This window comes from Elephantulus edwardii, unplaced genomic scaffold, assembly GCF_000299155.1.
Source record: "Elephantulus edwardii isolate Elephantulus edwardi_28Jun2011 unplaced genomic scaffold, EleEdw1.0 scaffold00033, whole genome shotgun sequence".
Taxonomy (NCBI): Eukaryota; Metazoa; Chordata; class Mammalia; order Macroscelidea; family Macroscelididae; genus Elephantulus; species Elephantulus edwardii.
The window spans coordinates 20,718,879-20,736,550 of record NW_006399783.1 but is presented as its reverse complement, the minus strand read 5'-3'; the positions used below and the strand labels follow the sequence as shown (position 1 = coordinate 20,736,550).

The 17,672-nt window shown below is 52.2% G+C and overlaps 1 protein-coding gene across 1 annotated transcript; it reads right to left on the bottom strand.

The window, feature by feature from the left end:
- Positions 1-618: 618 nt before the first annotated feature.
- SLC34A1 (solute carrier family 34 (type II sodium/phosphate contransporter), member 1) lies at positions 619-13,558 on the bottom strand. Its single transcript, XM_006884396.1, has 12 exons — positions 13,430-13,558; positions 13,184-13,333; positions 12,972-13,100; positions 12,758-12,901; positions 11,720-11,831; positions 11,395-11,590; positions 11,212-11,307; positions 4,407-4,476; positions 4,053-4,220; positions 2,669-2,785; positions 2,470-2,594; positions 619-1,123 (listed from the first exon to the last, which is right to left on the bottom strand). Exons 1-12 carry the CDS (start codon positions 13,536-13,538, stop codon positions 620-622), a joined length of 1,920 nt encoding a protein of 639 aa, XP_006884458.1. The 5' UTR covers positions 13,539-13,558; the 3' UTR covers position 619.
- Positions 13,559-17,672: the final 4,114 nt, after the last annotated feature.

The window sequence follows — 17,672 nt, the reverse complement described above, 5'->3', positions numbered from 1 at the left end:
AGGGGATACGGTGCTGTCGTGCTGTCGGGCTCCCAGTCAAGTCTTGCCCTCCCCTGAAGGTGGAGAGTGACAAGGGTCTCAAATGCATAATGAGAATTTAATTTTAAACGTTTTTTCATCAGGCAGTGTTCAGGGAGAGGGTTGTAGCCAGTGGTGCGGAAAACCTTGGTGAGGGTGAGAAGAAATGGGATCAAGGTGGAAGGAAAGGGGTGGGAACTCGGTCAGTGACTCAGGCACCCATACGTATTAACAAGCTAACAGGCTCGCAGTCACGTACTCAGATCAGCCCGGAGTGCAGCCCAGCACCGCCTGAGCACACAGCACCAGCCTCCTTTCACCTGTGCAAAGGACTCAACGTCATCCCCAGGTGCCCTGCAACATGCACTCAGCCTCCTACGATACAGCTGTGCGCAAGCGGGGGTTGTCACGTGAGCACACAAATACAAGTACCCACACTGTGCACAGTAACAGACTCATCCTGAACAGACAAGCAGGCACACGCATACCTAGGAGACCAGGCCCCTGAGGGCCTGCATAAGGACAGATACATGCCCAGACTAGCACAGTCATGCACCCAAACATGCTCGTCATGCACCCTGGGTACGGTGAACAGGCCCCCCTAGAGGCGCGTGGCAGTGTGGTGAGCAGGCAGCGCGAGGCGGGGAGAGGGCGTGGCAGGGGGCAGTTCCTCCAGGAAGACCCTGGCAGGCATCTGGGGTGAGCGGGGCTCAGGTCTGGCACAGCACAGGGTGGCGCGAGTGATGAGGCGGTCTAGGGGCTTTAAGGAGTGCATCCAATGTGGCAGAAAGTCCCATGTCTGAAGCCACTCGGGCAGCCGGCCGGGGCTGCGGTTCTGCAGGATGTTGACCAGCCCCACGAAGGCCAGCAGGGCCCCAAAGGGCGTGCCTACGCCCACCATGGCCTGCCAGCCCGCCATGGAGATTCCGAACACCAGGGAGGGCAGCAGCAGGAAGCACACGAGGAGGTAGAGGACGGCGAACCAGCGGTACTTGGCGGTGCGCTTGCCCAGAGCCTTGGCCATACGGATGGGCAGACGCGTGCAAGGCAACGGGTACCACAGCAAGATGCCCGAGATATTGAAGAAGAAGTGGCAGAGGGCAATCTGCAGAGGAACAGATGAAGGACTGAGGGAGGCACTGGCCCCAGCTCCCAAGTCAGGCTGTTGTTATGTGTCATTGAGTAGACTAGGAAGACTCGGAGTGGCCCTGTGAACTACTGATCTGAATTTGGCCCTATCATGTTATGCTGGAACCCGTTATTACAGTCATTATGCCAAGACATCTTGTCGAGGTCCTTCATCTCTTTTTCTGACTCTCCACCTTTCTCAACATGATGTCTTTTTCGAAGAACCAGCCCGTCCTGAACACATGTCCAAAGTATGTGAGCTCTGGTCGCCTAGGGGGTAGGAAGTTGTGAGACCAACCCAAAAGGTGAGTGGTTTGGATCCCGAGTTGCTCTTTGGGAGAACAACGGGCAGTCTCTTCCTATTTGGTTTACAGCCTTTGAAAACCTACTGAGGGACCAGCTATGAGTTGATTCTGATTTGATGACAGGGAAATTTTTACGTTGGGGAGTAGTAATAGAGGGCCTGTATCCTATTAGCATTTCCCTATCTAGGACTGGTATCTGGCCTGCACCCAGAATACTCCATGGTGGCTGCACTGGTTATTAAAATGCTGTAATGCTTCTGGATCATTTGGTGAATAACTCCTGCTCTAAAGTCTCCATTTTCTCATCACTGAACCCCATCTCTCAGCGTTTCCCGGAAGATGTTACCAAGACCTAGAAGCTGAAAGATTCTCGCCCCCCCCCCCCAAAGATTCATTTTAATGTCTGCGTTAGTTGCTTTGGCTCCCTGTCTGGTCTGGGCTGAGGTCTTTTTTTCTAGGAACTCCCTCCTCCTGACGACATATTCAAAATATGTGAGTTCTGGTGGCCTAGTGGGTGGGGAGTTGTGCGACCCTAGATTCCATTTCATCCTAGAAGGCTCCATCTCCTAGTTAACCCCAACGCTGTTCCTCCTTGACTCCCCAGCCTGGGCCAGCACTCTTCTTCATTGCATCTGTCCATTAGACATGTAGTTGTTTATTGGTGTGACTAAATGATCAATGAGTCTCCCTGAGTGGTGAACACAGTTAATGTACTCAGACACTAACTGAAAGATTGGAGCATTTGAGACACCCAGAGGTACCTCAGAAAAAATGCCTGGGAATCTATTTCTGGAAATGCAACCATTGAAAGCCTTGTAGAGCACGTTTCTCTGAAATATGATTTGCCAGTGGTCACCAGACTCAACTTAAAGGCAACCTTTTTTTTTTTTAAATAGGCCTGGAGTAAAAAATTGCTCATCGTTGTTTCCATAGAGATAGTAAAAAAATATTTGTGACATGTTGGGCTTTAAACCACAGCCCCAGTCCTGTCCCTGCTCTGCTTCCCCCTCAACTGTACCTGGAAGGAGCTGGACAGCTTCTCTCTGGGGCTGGCGAGAGCGGCCAAGATGGCGGTGGTGGTGGTGCCGATGTTGGAGCCCAGCGTGAGTGGGTAGGCCCGTTCGATGCTGATCACACCGAGGCCTGGAGGCAGAGGCAGAGGACATGCCACCTTCCCGAGCTCCCTCCCTCAGCCTGCCTCTGGCATGGGCACTCACCAATGAGCGGAGTAATGGCGGAGGTGAACACGGAGCTACTCTGGACGACGAAGGTCATGCCTGCGCCCACCACCATGGCAAAGTAGCCTGTGACCCAGGTGAAGGGGGAAGGGAAATCTGCAACAAACACCCATCCCCGCAGGCCTGGTCAGTGGGTGCCGCTTGAGGACCAGGAGTCCTTCCTGGGGGGATGTAGGGCCAGTTTCAAAGTAGGTGGTTCCCTGTCCCTCCTCAGCCTTCAATAAAAGCCTTCTCAGTCAGGCTCCACAGTGCTATGAGATCTTTGCTCAGGCAATGTCCTATACAGAATGTCCTATACAGATAGGAGTTCAGCACAAATTCCCACCCACTGGAATCCCACCCTGACCTCTGCCCTCCTCTGTGGTCTCACCAGAAGGTGATTCCACAACCCATGGAGGCCGTTTCTCCCAGTATTTGCTGTATAACCTCTCCTTGTGCCAGCCAGTGTCCCAAACACTCAAAACAGCTTGGCATAGTGTCACTCTTCTGTCCCAAACGCTCCAATTCTCCTTGTACCCTTAATAAATCCAGTTTCCCTGTGATCTCAGTCACACCTCACACCTCCCACTGCTCTGGCATTGCTCACTTCACCTGGTCACACCTGCCAAGGGAGTTCCCGCCCCTGAGCCTATGCATGTGCTCTTCCTGTGGGTGCACTTCATCTGCATCTCAGCTACTTCTCCTTTTAGAGGAGCCTGATGGCTAGTGGAAAGCTGCCTTTTCCACGTTCTCTTGTATGGCCATGTGTTGCTTTCTCTTTGGCAGCTATCTCATACTTTCTCTAAATGCACCCAGCTTCTTCCCTTACATATGTTTTCCCCAAACCCTGGACGTTTGTGCCAGCCCCTCGAGGGCAGGGCCATCTTGATTTGCCTGGCCTCCCGTCCCCGGCTCTGCACCAGCTTGGCATACTCCAGCTGCCAGTTGCTGTTTACACTCATGGTGACCCGTGTGTGTCAGAGTAGAACTGAGCCCACAGGGATTTTGGAAGTAGATCACCAGGCCTTTCTTCTGACTGCATCTGAGTAGACTCAAACCTCCAGCCTTTCAGTTAGCAACCAAGTGTGATAACTGTTTACAAAACCCAGGGACTCTGTGTCACAATTCTAAAGGCTTAATATTTGTTGGAGTCAAACTTCTGAGACTCTTGAAGCCACTGGCTGAAATGATACCACAGCCAGAGGCAAACTATGGATCCCACAGCTCAAGGCCCTCAGACAAAACCTGGCCCAAGCCCTTCTTTGCTCTGCTGGGAAAACTGTAGGCTCAGGGACAGCAGAGATTTGCCCAGATCTCAGAGCAAGGCAGTGCAGGACTCAGGGAGACCTGGAAGGACCCATGCCCACCCCAGCCCAGTGCTCACCGGTGTTGATGACCTTCTGTATGACCTTGGCCACCTGGCCCTTGAGCAGGGAGTTGAGCATCTTAACAAGGAGGATGAGGCAGGTGCACAGCAGCACCAGGGAGCCTGCCAGCAAGATGAGCCCCACAGCCAGGTCAGGCAGCCGCGTGTCCACGAAGATGTGGTTGCCTGCAGAGATGTCAGGCTGCTGAGAACTGATCCCACACATGGATCCCACGGATCTTTGCAACCCCTGTGGACTCTGAGAGTAAGGCCAGTGGGCCTGGGAGCTGGGCTGGTTGACAGCGAGTGCCCTCCCTGGGGCCTGCCCTGCCCAGGCTCAGTGTCCCCCACACCATCACACCAGGTACTTACATTTCTCCATGGTGGCGTTTCCAAGGAGGTGGCTAGTGTTGACCTCTGTCCTGGGCATGGAGAGGTGAGCCTAGATTGAGAGGCGGTGACTTTAAAGAATATAGGAAAATGTAGGCTGGGATTAAGACTGAGATGGGGGTGGTGGAAATGGAGACAGATCTGGCCTTGTGGTTATTACCATGTCTTTCTCTGAGGAAGAGCAGTGCACGGAAATGCCCTCTGAGGCAGGGTCTGATCATACTGGACCCTCAGTGTGCCATCCCCATTACTCCCTGAGCTGCATTCTGGGGGCCACCAGAGGCTTCCCGATCAACTCCAAGGGCATCTTGTCCCCGTTTCCCCACCTCTCAGTGTTATTAGGAGACACTCCCGATTTTGCTGACCACTTCCCTCCTCTGAAAGCTCTCCCGCGCCTCATCTTTTGTGAGCAAAGCCCTCTAGTTGCCTCCTCCTCTCCCCTCCGATAGCACCCAGCCTCCGATCTCCTGCTCATGAAATTCCTTATCCAGAGGAGTCAGGGAGGGGTGAGGGGGTCAAGATCCCACATGTCCGCCTTTCTCATCACTGTCAGTGAAGTGGAAGGGCTCCCTGCGAGGAGGGGTGTCCTAATTCAGGAAACACCCCAGACAATAAATGAGAGGCTCAGGCTGGAATGTGGATGGAATGAGGACCTGGCCCACTGGAGCCGAGGTGCTGGGCCTAGAGGGACAGCTGCTACTCAGTCCTGGGGTATCCTTGTGGGCCAGGAGTGCAGTTAGCGTGCCAAGCTGCTTGTGTTGCAGGAAAACCTTTAACACTGATGTTTACGTAAACTCTCCCAATTGGTATATATTGGCAGACAAACATTCCCATTCTCTGAAGGCCAAACAGAAGCAGCACAGTCTGGCCTGAGCACAGCTAATCTGCAGCTTGAGTGGACTAACGGGTCATTTTATCAGGAAGTATCAGGTCCCTGACCCTCCACCAAAACCCAGCAGCCTTCTAGCGGGGAGAAAGGAGGAAGCACAAGCAGCTGCCTGGTGCGTCAGCTGGTCTCCACCACTGCCTGGGTGTCTCACAAAGGAGAACTGAGGCTCAGAGAGAGGCATTCACGCCTCAGGCCTCATGCCCAGAAAGAACTGCTAGGGCCGCAAGCAAAGTTCAGGGACTATCGCTTGGCCCTGGCATCATCCATCTGCTGCTGCGTCGGGGAGTCCCTAAATGGTGCAAACTGCTAACACACTCCAGGAAACACTCACAAGAACGTTTGTGGTTCAAATATGTCCGTCAAGAGTTACCTCTAAGAAAGGCCCAGAGGTCTGCTTCTGGGAAAGCAGCCGCTGAAACCCCATGGAACACACTTAGGGCTCCGTGAATAAGAATTGTCTCCACAGCAACTGGCTTTTGCTTTCTTCTTGGGGCTGATATCAAACACATGGTTTGCCCTTGGTTATCAGCCAAAAGGTTGGTGCTCCAGAAGAAGGTTTGGTTACGTGTAAGATGACATCCATTTGTGAGCCCTGTGGTGGTGTTAGGTGACATCAGTTTGGCTCTGACTCATAGCGACTCCATGTCCAACACAAGGGAACTCCCCGCTGGGTACCAGCCTCACAGTCTCCACTGAGCTCAAGCTCATTGTGTTAATCTATTTCACTGAGTCTTCCTCCCTTTCAATACCACTCTACTTTTCCAAGGATGATGTCCTTTTCCAGGAACTGGACCTCCTGATGGCATGCTGTGTGGAGCAGTCCTGTTCTGACCTGTGGGGTTGTCCTGAGTTGGAATTGACTCCGTGACAACAGGCTGCGGGGGCGGTGTAGACCCTGGTCCCTGTGAACTCCACATGCCAGGCCTCTCGGCCTCCTTGGTGCTGAGAATAGGTTCCTATTGAGTGCAGACTCTTTGTTGTTTATGGCTCCTTCAGGTTTTATTCTAAACGATGGCATTTAGAAAGAGTGTGATGATTAGAGATAAAGAAGCATTTTGGTGTCTGGCAGTAACACCAGGGTTTATTTAAGTGGGGCATGTTCCCTCAAGAAGGCTAATGGCTGGAAGCTTCCTGCTCACACTGAGACCTTAAAGCCCCATCAAGCCCTGGCTGAACCACAGGCAGAGAAACTAAGAGAAAAGAGCTCCTTTGGGTTAGATTGGAAAAGCAGGCTGGCAAAGAAGTGCTCCCCTCCCCCCTTGTTAGAGAGATCCAGGTGTCTGCTGTCAGGCAGGACTGAGTTCAAATCCACATCTTGTCCCAACGACCTTGGGCAAGTCATGTCACATTTCAGAGCCTTGTTTCTCCGAAATAAGGATAATAACAGAGCTGTTGTAAAAGTTACAAGCGAAAATGTGTGTGACGTGTTCCCTGCAGGGCCTGTGCATCACAAGCCTTCAATAAATTGTGTCTTTGCTTGGCTCCACTGTCAACACTCTTGGCACCAGTAGCCAGGAAATTAAAAGACGTATTGCCATGGGAAAGCCTGCTGTTAGGGACCTCTCCAAAGTACTGACAAGCAATGGTGTCTCTCTGGACAATAAGGTGCGTCTGATACAGGCCATGGTCTTTGCTATCACTTGTTATGCATCAGAGAGCTGGACAATGACTAAGGACGATAGAAGAATTGATGCCTTTGAGCTGTGGTGCTAGAAAAGAGTATTGTACCATGGACAGCTAAGAAAACAAACAGATTTATCCTGGAAAGGGTTAAACCGGGCGGCTTCCTGGAGGCAAGGATTCTGAGGCTCCGTCTAACATACTTTGGACATGTTGTAAGGAGGGACCGGTCCTTGGAGAGGGACATCATGCTTGGGAGGGTGGAGGGACAGCGCAGGAGGAGAAGGCCCTCCCTCTATGAGGTGGATTGATTCAGTGACTGGGATCATTGGTATGGGAGTGTCAGAGACAGTGCGATTGGCACAGGACAGAGCAGAGTTTAGGGCTGTTGTACATAGGGTTGCTATGAGTTGCAAGTGACTCAACAGCGCACAACAACAACAAAGAATTAGATTCTCTCCTTACTGGTGCCATTCAGGAACAGATTGTGGTGGAAAGGCTCTGTGTGTGTGTTTATCAGTGCCTTCCCAGGAGTCTTTAGAAAACCTCAAGTGGGCTATTGTTAGCGCCCCTGCAAACTTGTCACAAGTGGACTGTGTTCACTGGAAGCCCCCAGCCTGCAACCCCCGGAAGACATTGAGAGCCATGATTCATCCGGATCTGGGCAGAGGAGTCTCCTTGTGGGAGGGGCCTATGGGGTCCTGGGGAGACTGAAGGAAGGAGAAGAACTTGCTGATATCCCCACAAAGAACTGGCAAAGTCAGAGGCATGGCAAGGCTGAGGGTTAAGACCTCTAGATTTGGGGCTTTGACCTGGGGCATGTGACCACAAAGTAAGTCTTAGAGGTTCTTAAAGTCCAAAGAGGAGCATAGAGGCAGCAATAGGGATGGGGAGAGGTCAGGCTCGGGGCAGGGATGCTGTGCTGATGGGAAGGAGTAGGTAGGCCTCAGGAATTTCTGGCAGGCTGAAAAAATAAAATAGAGAGGCTTCAGCCTTGATCAAAAGCCCTGATGCCCTCATCCTGCCTGGGTGCATAGGGAAGTCTAAGAAGAGAATGAGCCTCAGACAGCACTGAGCTCAAATCCCAGCTGAAACACTGCCCAGTTGTGCAATTTTGGATAAAGCATTTAACTTCTCTGGGACTTTTATTTCCTCCTCTGCAGCATAATGCTCGCCACCTCTCCCCAGGGGGTCATTGCAAAGCCTCTTGGAAGAATAGGGATTTAAGTGCCTGCAGGGACACCCCAAATTAAGGAGGCACCTCTGAGAACTGAGCGATGTGATTAAACTCATAAAAGAGTGTTGGCTTTAAGAATACTTCCTCTGGGGAGAAATGCAGGGAATGTAAGCCTGCAAAGCAGTTTTCCCTAAGGAACAAGGGAAGCTCCAGGTCTTTGTTCTCGCAAAAGCAGAGGAAGAACGCTATGTTGGCAGCGCCCTCTGGTGGCAAAGTTAGGAAACTGTCCTTAGTGCAAACCCACCATTCGTGGAAACCACCTGGGGTGGCTGTGGTCACTTGTGGCTCAGGGCTGACAGAGCAGGAACGGAGTGGATAGGTGTGGTAGGAAACTAAGCTGGTGTCTGGGAGAGGCAGCAAGATGGGGATTCAGGAGTATGGGCTCGCCCAGGGTTCCGATCATATCGGACAAGAGATATGCACAAGCCCGTTTCTGAGCCTTGTTTCCTCATTTGTAAAATAAGGAGATGCTAACTGTTGCTTTCTAGGTTTAAAGTCCTAACAAAACCCCCAAAACCAAAACTTTTAAAATACAGTGTGTGGCTGACAGCCCACAGTGTGACAAGGAGGGGACTCCCAGTGCAGTGACAGATTCCCTGAGTATCCAGAAGCCTCTGAACCTGGAAACCTCCCCTGGTTTTACTTTTCTGGGAAGCCTTGGCTATCCTAGCCCTCTCCAGCTCTGGATGAGGTTGAGTCTAGTTTGTTGAAAGTCAGAGACAAGGAAACACACTTGGAAGGAACAACAGAGACTCCATGGCAAAACAGGTGTGTCTTTGGTGTAGGCAGGTCCCCAGCATGTAGGCCAGAGGCAGAGCCAGCTCTTTGATCCTGGACCCCAGCTCCTGCAGAGCAATGCCCCAGGTGAAGTGAGAACAGGGCCCTTTGCGTGCCCTACCAGCCATGCCAGGGCACTGCCATAGAGTCAAGAGTTTGCTTGTAGAAGCTGCTGCCAGGAAAGTGGCAGCTGGAACTGTAACGATACCGTGAGGGCAGCCCCCGGCTGGTTGGTGTCACCCAGCCCCCGTCTCCTGTGACAGGATCATCACGTGTGCCTCACTGGAGCGGCATGAGGACTAAATTAGGTGAGCTGGGATGTGCTCAAAGTTGTCTTAGTCACTGAGTCCTGCAGAACACAGCTGCAGGTGAGGGGCAGGAACTTCAGAGGATGTGACTCATGGCAGAGGATCTCCCTTTCATGGCTTGTTTTTTGTGAAGATCAAATCTTGCTCACATTTTGCTATGAAGTAAAGAAGATCTTAGGGGCCCGGAGAGATCAGAGACAGCTCAGAGGGCTCGTGAGGAAACCAGTGGTGTGTGGGAGAGTAGCAAAGTCTGGAGAAACGCTGTTTGAAGGGGCTTTTTGATGATGGAGTGCTAGACTCAGAGCGACTGAGCTGGCGCTGTGGACCACTGCGGATGCAGAGTCATTGTAGGGCGAGTGGGGAGGGTTATTCTGTTCACACTGAAGCTAAAGAGGCAGTGGTGGCTCCGTGGTAGGATTCTCATCTTCTGTGCAGAAGACATGGATTTGATTCCCAGACAAGATTTGACCTCTCAGAGTTTGCTTCTCTACATGTGAAACCAGGGTTTTGATTCTCAGCTACCACCTGTTGCGGTGTCTGTGATGCTGAGAGAGTTTCTGTGGGGCTGACAGATTAAGAAGAAAGGCCTGGCTGTGGATACCCTGTGGATTGCAACAGTCCTATCTGGGGGTACTGCTGCTGGACTGATTATCATTGATCCCTTCAGTCAAGGCCAACTCAACTGCCCTTAATAACAGGAAATGGAGAAGATGAGAATGGCTAAGGCTTGGGCCTGGGGGTTCCAGTTTTCTTATATCTTGCCTTGAACAGGATTCCTTTTTGAGAGCAATAATTAAAGAGGAGCAAATATTCTGGATTATAGTTTGGATGAACATCTTCCTTTCCGTGGGTGGGTGAGCAAGTATGCTAATTGCCTGCTTCCTCGTTTGCAGGTGTGAAGGGCCGTCTTTGGAGCCAATCTCTGGCAGCAGCTGAGGGTCTGGTCCGTCCAAACAGGTCTTCTCTTGGGCAGGGGGGCCCGGAGGCAGGAGCAGTGAGGGGAAAGCAGTCATGACTGAAGGCCCAGACGCTGGCACCATAAGCTGCTGGTGTCACTTCTTCGATAGGGCACTTTTCCAAGTCTCATTGAGTCAGTTTCCTGTTCTTCCTACTTGGCTGCCTATCCTGGTAACAATCCATTCCCAGCATTAGCTGGGCCCCCAGTGAGGCGTGGCAGAGTCACTGAGCCTGGAGCCCTGGGGAAAGGAGGAAGGACTAGGCTGGGGGCCTGCACTCTGTCCCAGGCCTCTGGGAGAGTCTGGAAAATTCCTTCGCCTCTTTTCCTCCCTGTGAGCCTTTCCCCTTTACCTGTGAAACCAGAGGATGAAGCTAGATGAGTGGTTCTCAAACTTGACCAAGGAGCAGACCCGGAGGGCTTGCTGATTTGTAGGCCCTGTTGTTTGTTTCAGTTTGGTAGATTCTGGGACAGTGTCAGCATTTGTACCAGTTGCTGTGGATTCTGACTTGTGGTGACACTGGGCAATGTCAGGATGGAATTACACTCCAGAGCATTTCAGTGGCTGATTTTTCAGAAGTGGGCCCCCAGTTCTTTTTGCAGAGGAGCCTCTGGGTTGACTTGGACTTCTACTGTTTCTTTTAGAGCTGAATACGCTCATCAACTGCACCATCCAGGGATTCCAAGTCTAGGAAGGACCTGATACTTGCTTCTCTACCAAGTTCCCAGGTAGCACTGATTTTGGCCCCTGGGACCTCATTTTGGAGATTACTGGGTTGGCTCAGTTACCAGCCACCTGTAGCTGACAGGCGATGAGGTGTCTGAGTAGGTGTGAGGCTGTGGGCGGTGAGCGCCACAGCTCGGTATCACAGTAAAAATGTCACACATCCACCCTCTCCCTGCTGGGTGACCCCCAAGGTATAGATGGTATTTCAAGTGGACGATGTACCTGCTGCTGTGTGCATGGGGAGTCCCCACAGCCGGAGCCAGGTGGGACTCACCTCCAGAGGGTCTGGGTGGCACCAGGTCCGGATGAGGCTGTGGTTCCTCAAGGACTCATCACCAGTGGCGATGCTGGTGATGACGGACTTGTCCAGCTGGGGCAAGATGTGGGCAGCAGGAGTGAGGGCATAAGACACGTACCCCCTCCTGCTTCCTACCCCCAGCCCCATCCCTGGCCTCACCTGGATGATCAGCTTCGTGAAGGGCTCCGTGATGACCTTGAGCAGGTCCGGGGCGTCTTGGCTGCCACGGATGTTGAAGGAGCCCACCACGAGCTGGGTGACGTGGTGCAGGTAGCCAGTAGCCGCCTCCAGGGGCAGCAGGACCAGCACGGACAGCCAGTTAAAGCAGTCATGCACTGTGGCCCCCGCAAAGGCCCTGGGCAGGGAGGCCACATGGCAGGCAGGCCAGGGGGCTGGGGCCCATCCCCCAGGAGCTCCTGGCAAAAGAGAGAGAGGCCGCCCTCCCATAGCAAGGCCAGAGCCCCCCATCTCTCCACCCCCTCACCGTTGGAAGTCGGTCCTATCTCCCGCCTGCATCAGGGCCACGATGGTGTTGGTGACAGAGGTGCCGATGTTGGAGCCCATGATGATGGGGATGGCAGAGTTTACCTCCAGCACTGGCAGAGAAGGGGACTCCTTAGCTAACTGGTGGGACCCCAGCGCCCACACACAATGCCCATCTCAGTCCCTGGCAGACATTCCTGCTGCCTCTGCCAGCCCGGTGGTGGCAGTGCATGGGGCGTGTGTGACGTATTTACATGAACCTGTGCACACAGAGCATGAACAGATAAAAACAAGTGTGCAGACGTATACGGATGCTGTGTATACACATACGTGAGCATGGTGGTCAGTTTTAGATGTCAGCTTAGTTGGCCTGTAGCACCCAGTGTTTCAATGCAACAATCGTCTAGGTGTTGCTGTGAAGGCATCTGGTAGGTGCGGGTAAGATCTACACTCTGTGCATTTTAAGTAAAGATCATTCTCTGTTACCTGGGTGGGTATTGTCCAATCAGGCAAAGGCTTGAGAGTGGAGCTGACGGGCCCCTGAGGAGGACAGGCCTCCCAGGGAGGCTGCGCCCCAGAGTCTGCCTGCCTTTCCAGACAGGCTGCCTGGCCAAGCACAGTTTTGTAAGTCAATCCTCACCATCATTCTTACTGTATATGTCTCTGACTGGTTCTGTTTCTCCAACAGAGTGCTGACTGTACAGTGAATGACTGGACAAGTGGCCATAAAGACATTTCCTAAGGACATGCACCCTATTTGTCACCTTTCCCAGCCTTGGGGACATCCTCCTGGCCGAGCTTAAGAGACAAAGTGGGAGATGCCAGAGTCCTGCTCTTCCCCCAGCCCCTGTCCTCCACTTGCCTCACATCCCCGCCCCTCCAGTGCCCTGCCCTCCAGTCTACCCCCCAGGTCCCCTCCACACCCCCATTCACACAGACACACACACACTACACACGCATGCACGAGCACACACACACACACACACACACACACACACACACACACACACCTCTCCCTGGACCCTGAGGGCTGACTCACAGCCGGAGGAGACCATGCTGACGATGATGGAGGTGGACGTGCTAGAGCTCTGCACCAGCACGGTCACTAGGATGCCTACCACCAGCCCCGCCACCGGGTTGGACAAGATGGCATTGTCCTTGAAGATGTCTCCGGCCACCTTCCCTGGGGAGCAGGAGCCAGTATCAGCCGAGGCTCTTGAGGACCCCCACCCCGCACCTCCATGCAGCCCTACCTCCAGCGAGCTGAAAGGCCGAGCTGAGCACATCCAGGGAGCACACGAAGAGGTAGAGGAAGGTGAGCATCAGGGGCACCTTGAGCAGCGTGGTGCCAGCCCGGCGCAGTCTCAGGGCTAACCCGGGCTCTGGAGACAGGCGGCTGTGAGCACTGCGGTGGGCAGGGGCTGGGTGGGGACCGCTACAACCCCAACCACCCATGCCCAGCTACCTGGCTTCTGCTCCTCCTCCAGGGCCAGCTTGGTGGGTAGCGGCTCATGGAGCTCCAGAACCTCCCCATAGGGGCAGCTGTGCTCTGTAAGAGCCACAGGGCCCAGGGTGGGGAAGGCATAGGCTGAAGTCCCTGTGATCCTGTGCAGGACTGGAGAGAGAGGCTGATCAGCGGTACCAGAGGCCCTGGGGTCCTGGGGAGGTGGGAAGGTGGAGACATCGCCCAGGAAAGTGGGGTAGTACTCACCCTGAGGGCTGGGCACATAGGCAAAGGCTGGCCCCCGCATCATGTGTCCCCCGCGGACAGGGAGTGGGGAGACAGTTGGGGTCCCCAGCCTGTCTCCATAGGACATCATTCTGGGTGCACACTGTGAAGCCTGCATGCAGAAAACGGAATGGCAACCATGTGTCCTGAACACAGACACACACACGTGTAATCATACTCTACGGAACACAAGGGTCCCCATGCATTCAGCAAGTACTTGTTGAGCATCTCCTCATCCAGACGTAGGCTACAGCCAACCTGTCACTACAATATCTACTCAACTTATCACAACCATATGCGTGTCAGAACAGAGCTGTACTCATTAGGATTTTCATTCACTAGCTGGTTTTTTGGAATTAGATCACCAAGCCTTTCTTCCGAGATACTTTTGGGAAAATTCAAAGCTCAAGACTTTGAGCTGGCAGCTGAGCCCATTAACTATTTTCACTGTGCAGATGTAGGGTGTATGGAAAGAGGTCTTCCCTCAAGAGGCTCAGTGCCTCGCGAGAGAAGCTGATCTGAGCCAAGCCATCCCTGTAATGAGTAGAAAGCAGCAACAGAAAAGACATCATAAGGGAGCTCTGGCAGCCTAGTGGTAAGAAGCTGCACTGCAATCTCAGAGGTCCGCGGTTTGAAACTATTACATGTTCTGCTGGAGAAGGAGAGACAATCTCCTCCTGTACCAGTCAGATCTGATTTGGGTTCTGATGGTACACACACAAAATAATAAATTTTAAAGAAGAAAAGAAAAGGCATCATGAAAGTGAAAGGATGTCATGACAGTGCTCTGCACTGACAGCTGAGGAGGAGGAGAATCTTCCAGACAATTAGCTGAGATGGGAAGAGAATTGCATCGACAAAGACAGTGTTGCACACCGACTTTGGTGAGTAGTGACAGGATCATAAAAGCTTGTGAGTAGCCGTCTAAGGTGCAACTACAGGTCTGTCCCCTTCCAGAGCAAAGAAGAGTAAAGAAAATCAAAGCCTGTTAGTGAACTTTAGTCTCTGTGACCCTGAGATCAGAAGGATTAGATGGTGTCTGGCCATCACTGCTGACTGCTCTGAGAGGGATCACATTAGAAGCTCCCTGATAGAGTAGGGGGGAATGGGAGACAGAACTAAAAATCACAAAAAAGACCAGACTTGCTGGTGTGATATACACAGGAAAACTCCCAAGACTATGGCCCCGAGCCACCTTTCAAGTCTGACACTGAAATCACCCTGCGACTCAACTTCCAGTCAAACAAAAGGATGGAAAAGCCCACAACACACGAGGGAGAAATACTCCTTAGAACCATCAACTAAAAAAGATCACAAAGGCAGGTTTTGCTCAGAGATAAGGCTCAGACAGTAGGAAAGGGTAGGAAAGAAGGATGACTAGAAACAGGAACTTAGAGAGGAAGTGGGAAGAGCGCTGTTACTGCGTGGGGATTACAGGCAGAGCTGCAGAGCAGAACGGGTATGAATTGCTGAATGGAAAACCAATTTGTTCTGTAAACTGATAGTCAAATTAAAACTTACAAAAAGAAAGCATTGAGTTGAACTGGACAAAGAAGGAAGAAGTATGTGTGTGCAAGGCCCTGAGAGGGGAGGAGAGGTGGGACCCGAGACCCGCTGTGGGACGAGTGGGCCAGGACACTGGGAGTTAAAATGGACTGCAGAGCTGGGCCCCGTGCCTGGTGGTGTCGGCTCTCTCCAGAGCTTTGCGAGGCCGGGGCCTCCCGGGCACGCATTCATCCATCCACATGCTAGATGCTGACATGGGACCAATGACCTGCTGACTCCCAGGTTCCTGGTTTCCTCTCACAAATTAACCTCCTCCCCTCATTCACCTCTGACTTCAGGGGCAGTAAACACATGTGGAAGGCCTCTCAGTGAATAAGCTCAGACTGGTCCGTAAGTCTGCAAAGCCTCAGGCTGTCTCAAACCCCTTCTATACTGTCCTGAGGCCCTTGGCTATCAGGGTGGGGGCACCCAGATCTGCCTTACTCCCCGCCATGTTGTCCCAGGGTTCCTTGGCTGTCCAGATCAGGAGACTCTACTGAATTCCGAGCCCTGGGACAGGAAGAGTGGTCACTCTGGGGAGTGAGCTGGGCTGGGATATTTTTAGGGCAGGAATGAGCAGGACCCAGGCAGGGCAGAGCAAGACCAGTGAAGGGGCTGGAACTGAGGACATCTGACAGGATGGGCTGTTTCCCTGGTAAGTAAGAGTTAGGGGATGATGGGGCGCGGGGAGGGGAAGAGTTAAGGGATGAGATTGGGATTGGGGTCCCTAGGCTTACCTTGGGCTTCTGTGTTCTAGCTTCGGCTCAGCCACTCAGGAAAGCTCCAGGGCCCTGCGACCCTCCTCTTTATACCCTCAGATCAAGGGCAAAGTCCCTAGAACCCTAGCTGCCCTCCCTCTGTTCCCCGATTAACCTCATCCTGGAGATTCCTCTCAGTTAATTGCTAATCGCTGGCTATGCAGAGAGTCTTCCCTCCCCCACAGCCTGAGCCACCTCCCAGTGAAAGGACCGACACACCCCCTCCCCACCCCCAGGGGAGACCCACTACCACTCAGGCCATTTGCTCCCAGGGTCCCCAAAGAGAGTTCCCTTCTTCCTGGCTGGACAGAATCCTCAGAAATGACCTAAACATTCTGGGCCCTTGTCATGCTGCTGTGCAGGGTCCTAAGGAGAGGGACTTTCTGGAGGAGGATGTAACAGGAAATAAATCCAGAGAGGCTGTGTCTGTTTTGTGTTGATGGGTTTCTCTAATGCCTGGTCTTGGATCCAGAAAGTTAGCCTTAGGGGTTGTGGAGCCACTGATGAGATGGAATTTGGAACAATTCTTCTGGAATAAGATCTGAGATGTATCTGAGGGAGTGTGGGCCTATTGTTCAAAATGTCTCTCCCAGGCCATTGCCTTTAAAATTGAGAGGGCTCAGAGACTGAAATTGGGAATCATTTCCAGAAAGGAAGAAATAGACAAAATAGCACATGGCCTTCCTGCCTTTCGGGTCTGAGATTCTTGTACCAGTCAGACCGGCACCTCCAGGAGAGCACCTACAGCCGCAGCTGAGAACCAGAGACTGGCATGAGACAGAGCCCACCTGGGGCTACTGCCCTCGGAGCCCGAGCCCGAGCCAGAGCCAGCGGCATAGGCCGGAGCTTGGAGGAGGACTGGGAGGGAAAAGCCATAATGGACAGGTCTAAGAGCTTTGTAATATTGGCCTAAAATCAAAGGGTAAAGGCTGAAGGACATGTGAGCACACTTAAGAAGCTGCCCTGACCGAGAAATTGCATCCTATTGCCAGCTTGACTTGTAATTGTGAGTACAACGGATTTCAAACCCTGGGAACTCTGGTGGCCTAGTGGTAAGAAGCTGTGCTATAATCCCAAAGATATGAGGTTCAAATACACCAGCTGCTCTGTGGGAGAAAGATGGACAACCTCTTCCTGTGTGATTTATTGCCTCTGAAAACTCGTTGTAGGGTCAGCCAAAGGTTGGTTCTGACTCAATGGCACACAGCAACAACAGCAAAGCAGTAAGATTCATGTTGGAATTAGTAGAAATAGATGCAGGAGCGTGGGGGGACAGGTGACTTCATGGGAATTAGTTTTATACTGTGGATGTACTTGAGGGAGACTGACCCCTTTGTGGAGTTAGGAAGGGCCATCCTTACTCTTTTCACGGGAAGCAAGTGTGAAGCAGAGTAACCAGTTAAAAGGCTGATAGGATGGCCCATGTGAGAGATGATGATGTTTGAACCAAGCTGAGCAAGGAAGGGATGAAGAGAAGTGTCTGTGAGGTGGGTGGTGATGCTCTGGGAGCAGGAATGTAAGCCAGGCAGTCACTAGACTGGGGGTGATCATGACACAAACTGCTTTCAAAGTTTCTGAAATCCAGAGACTAGTCTTAGGGAAACTTTAGGAAGCCCCTTCTCTCTTTCATGGGACTGTGGGACCTGAGTTGGGGCCCAGAGTTGTGGAGATAAAAAGGGAGCATTTGAGAGGGATTAAGGATTGTATCAGATCCAGAAGTGATGGGTTCCATTCCAGAACTAGCTTGGGCAACTATCTGAGTGATTTGCTTAACACTGTCAAACCACCCATCCACTTAATTATCTACCTACCAGTTCATCTCTTTGTTCATCCATTAACCAGCTAGTCAGCCATTGATCTGTATTTATAGGTACATTCTTTTATTGATCTGTATTTAGAAATCCATTATTTTACCTATTTTT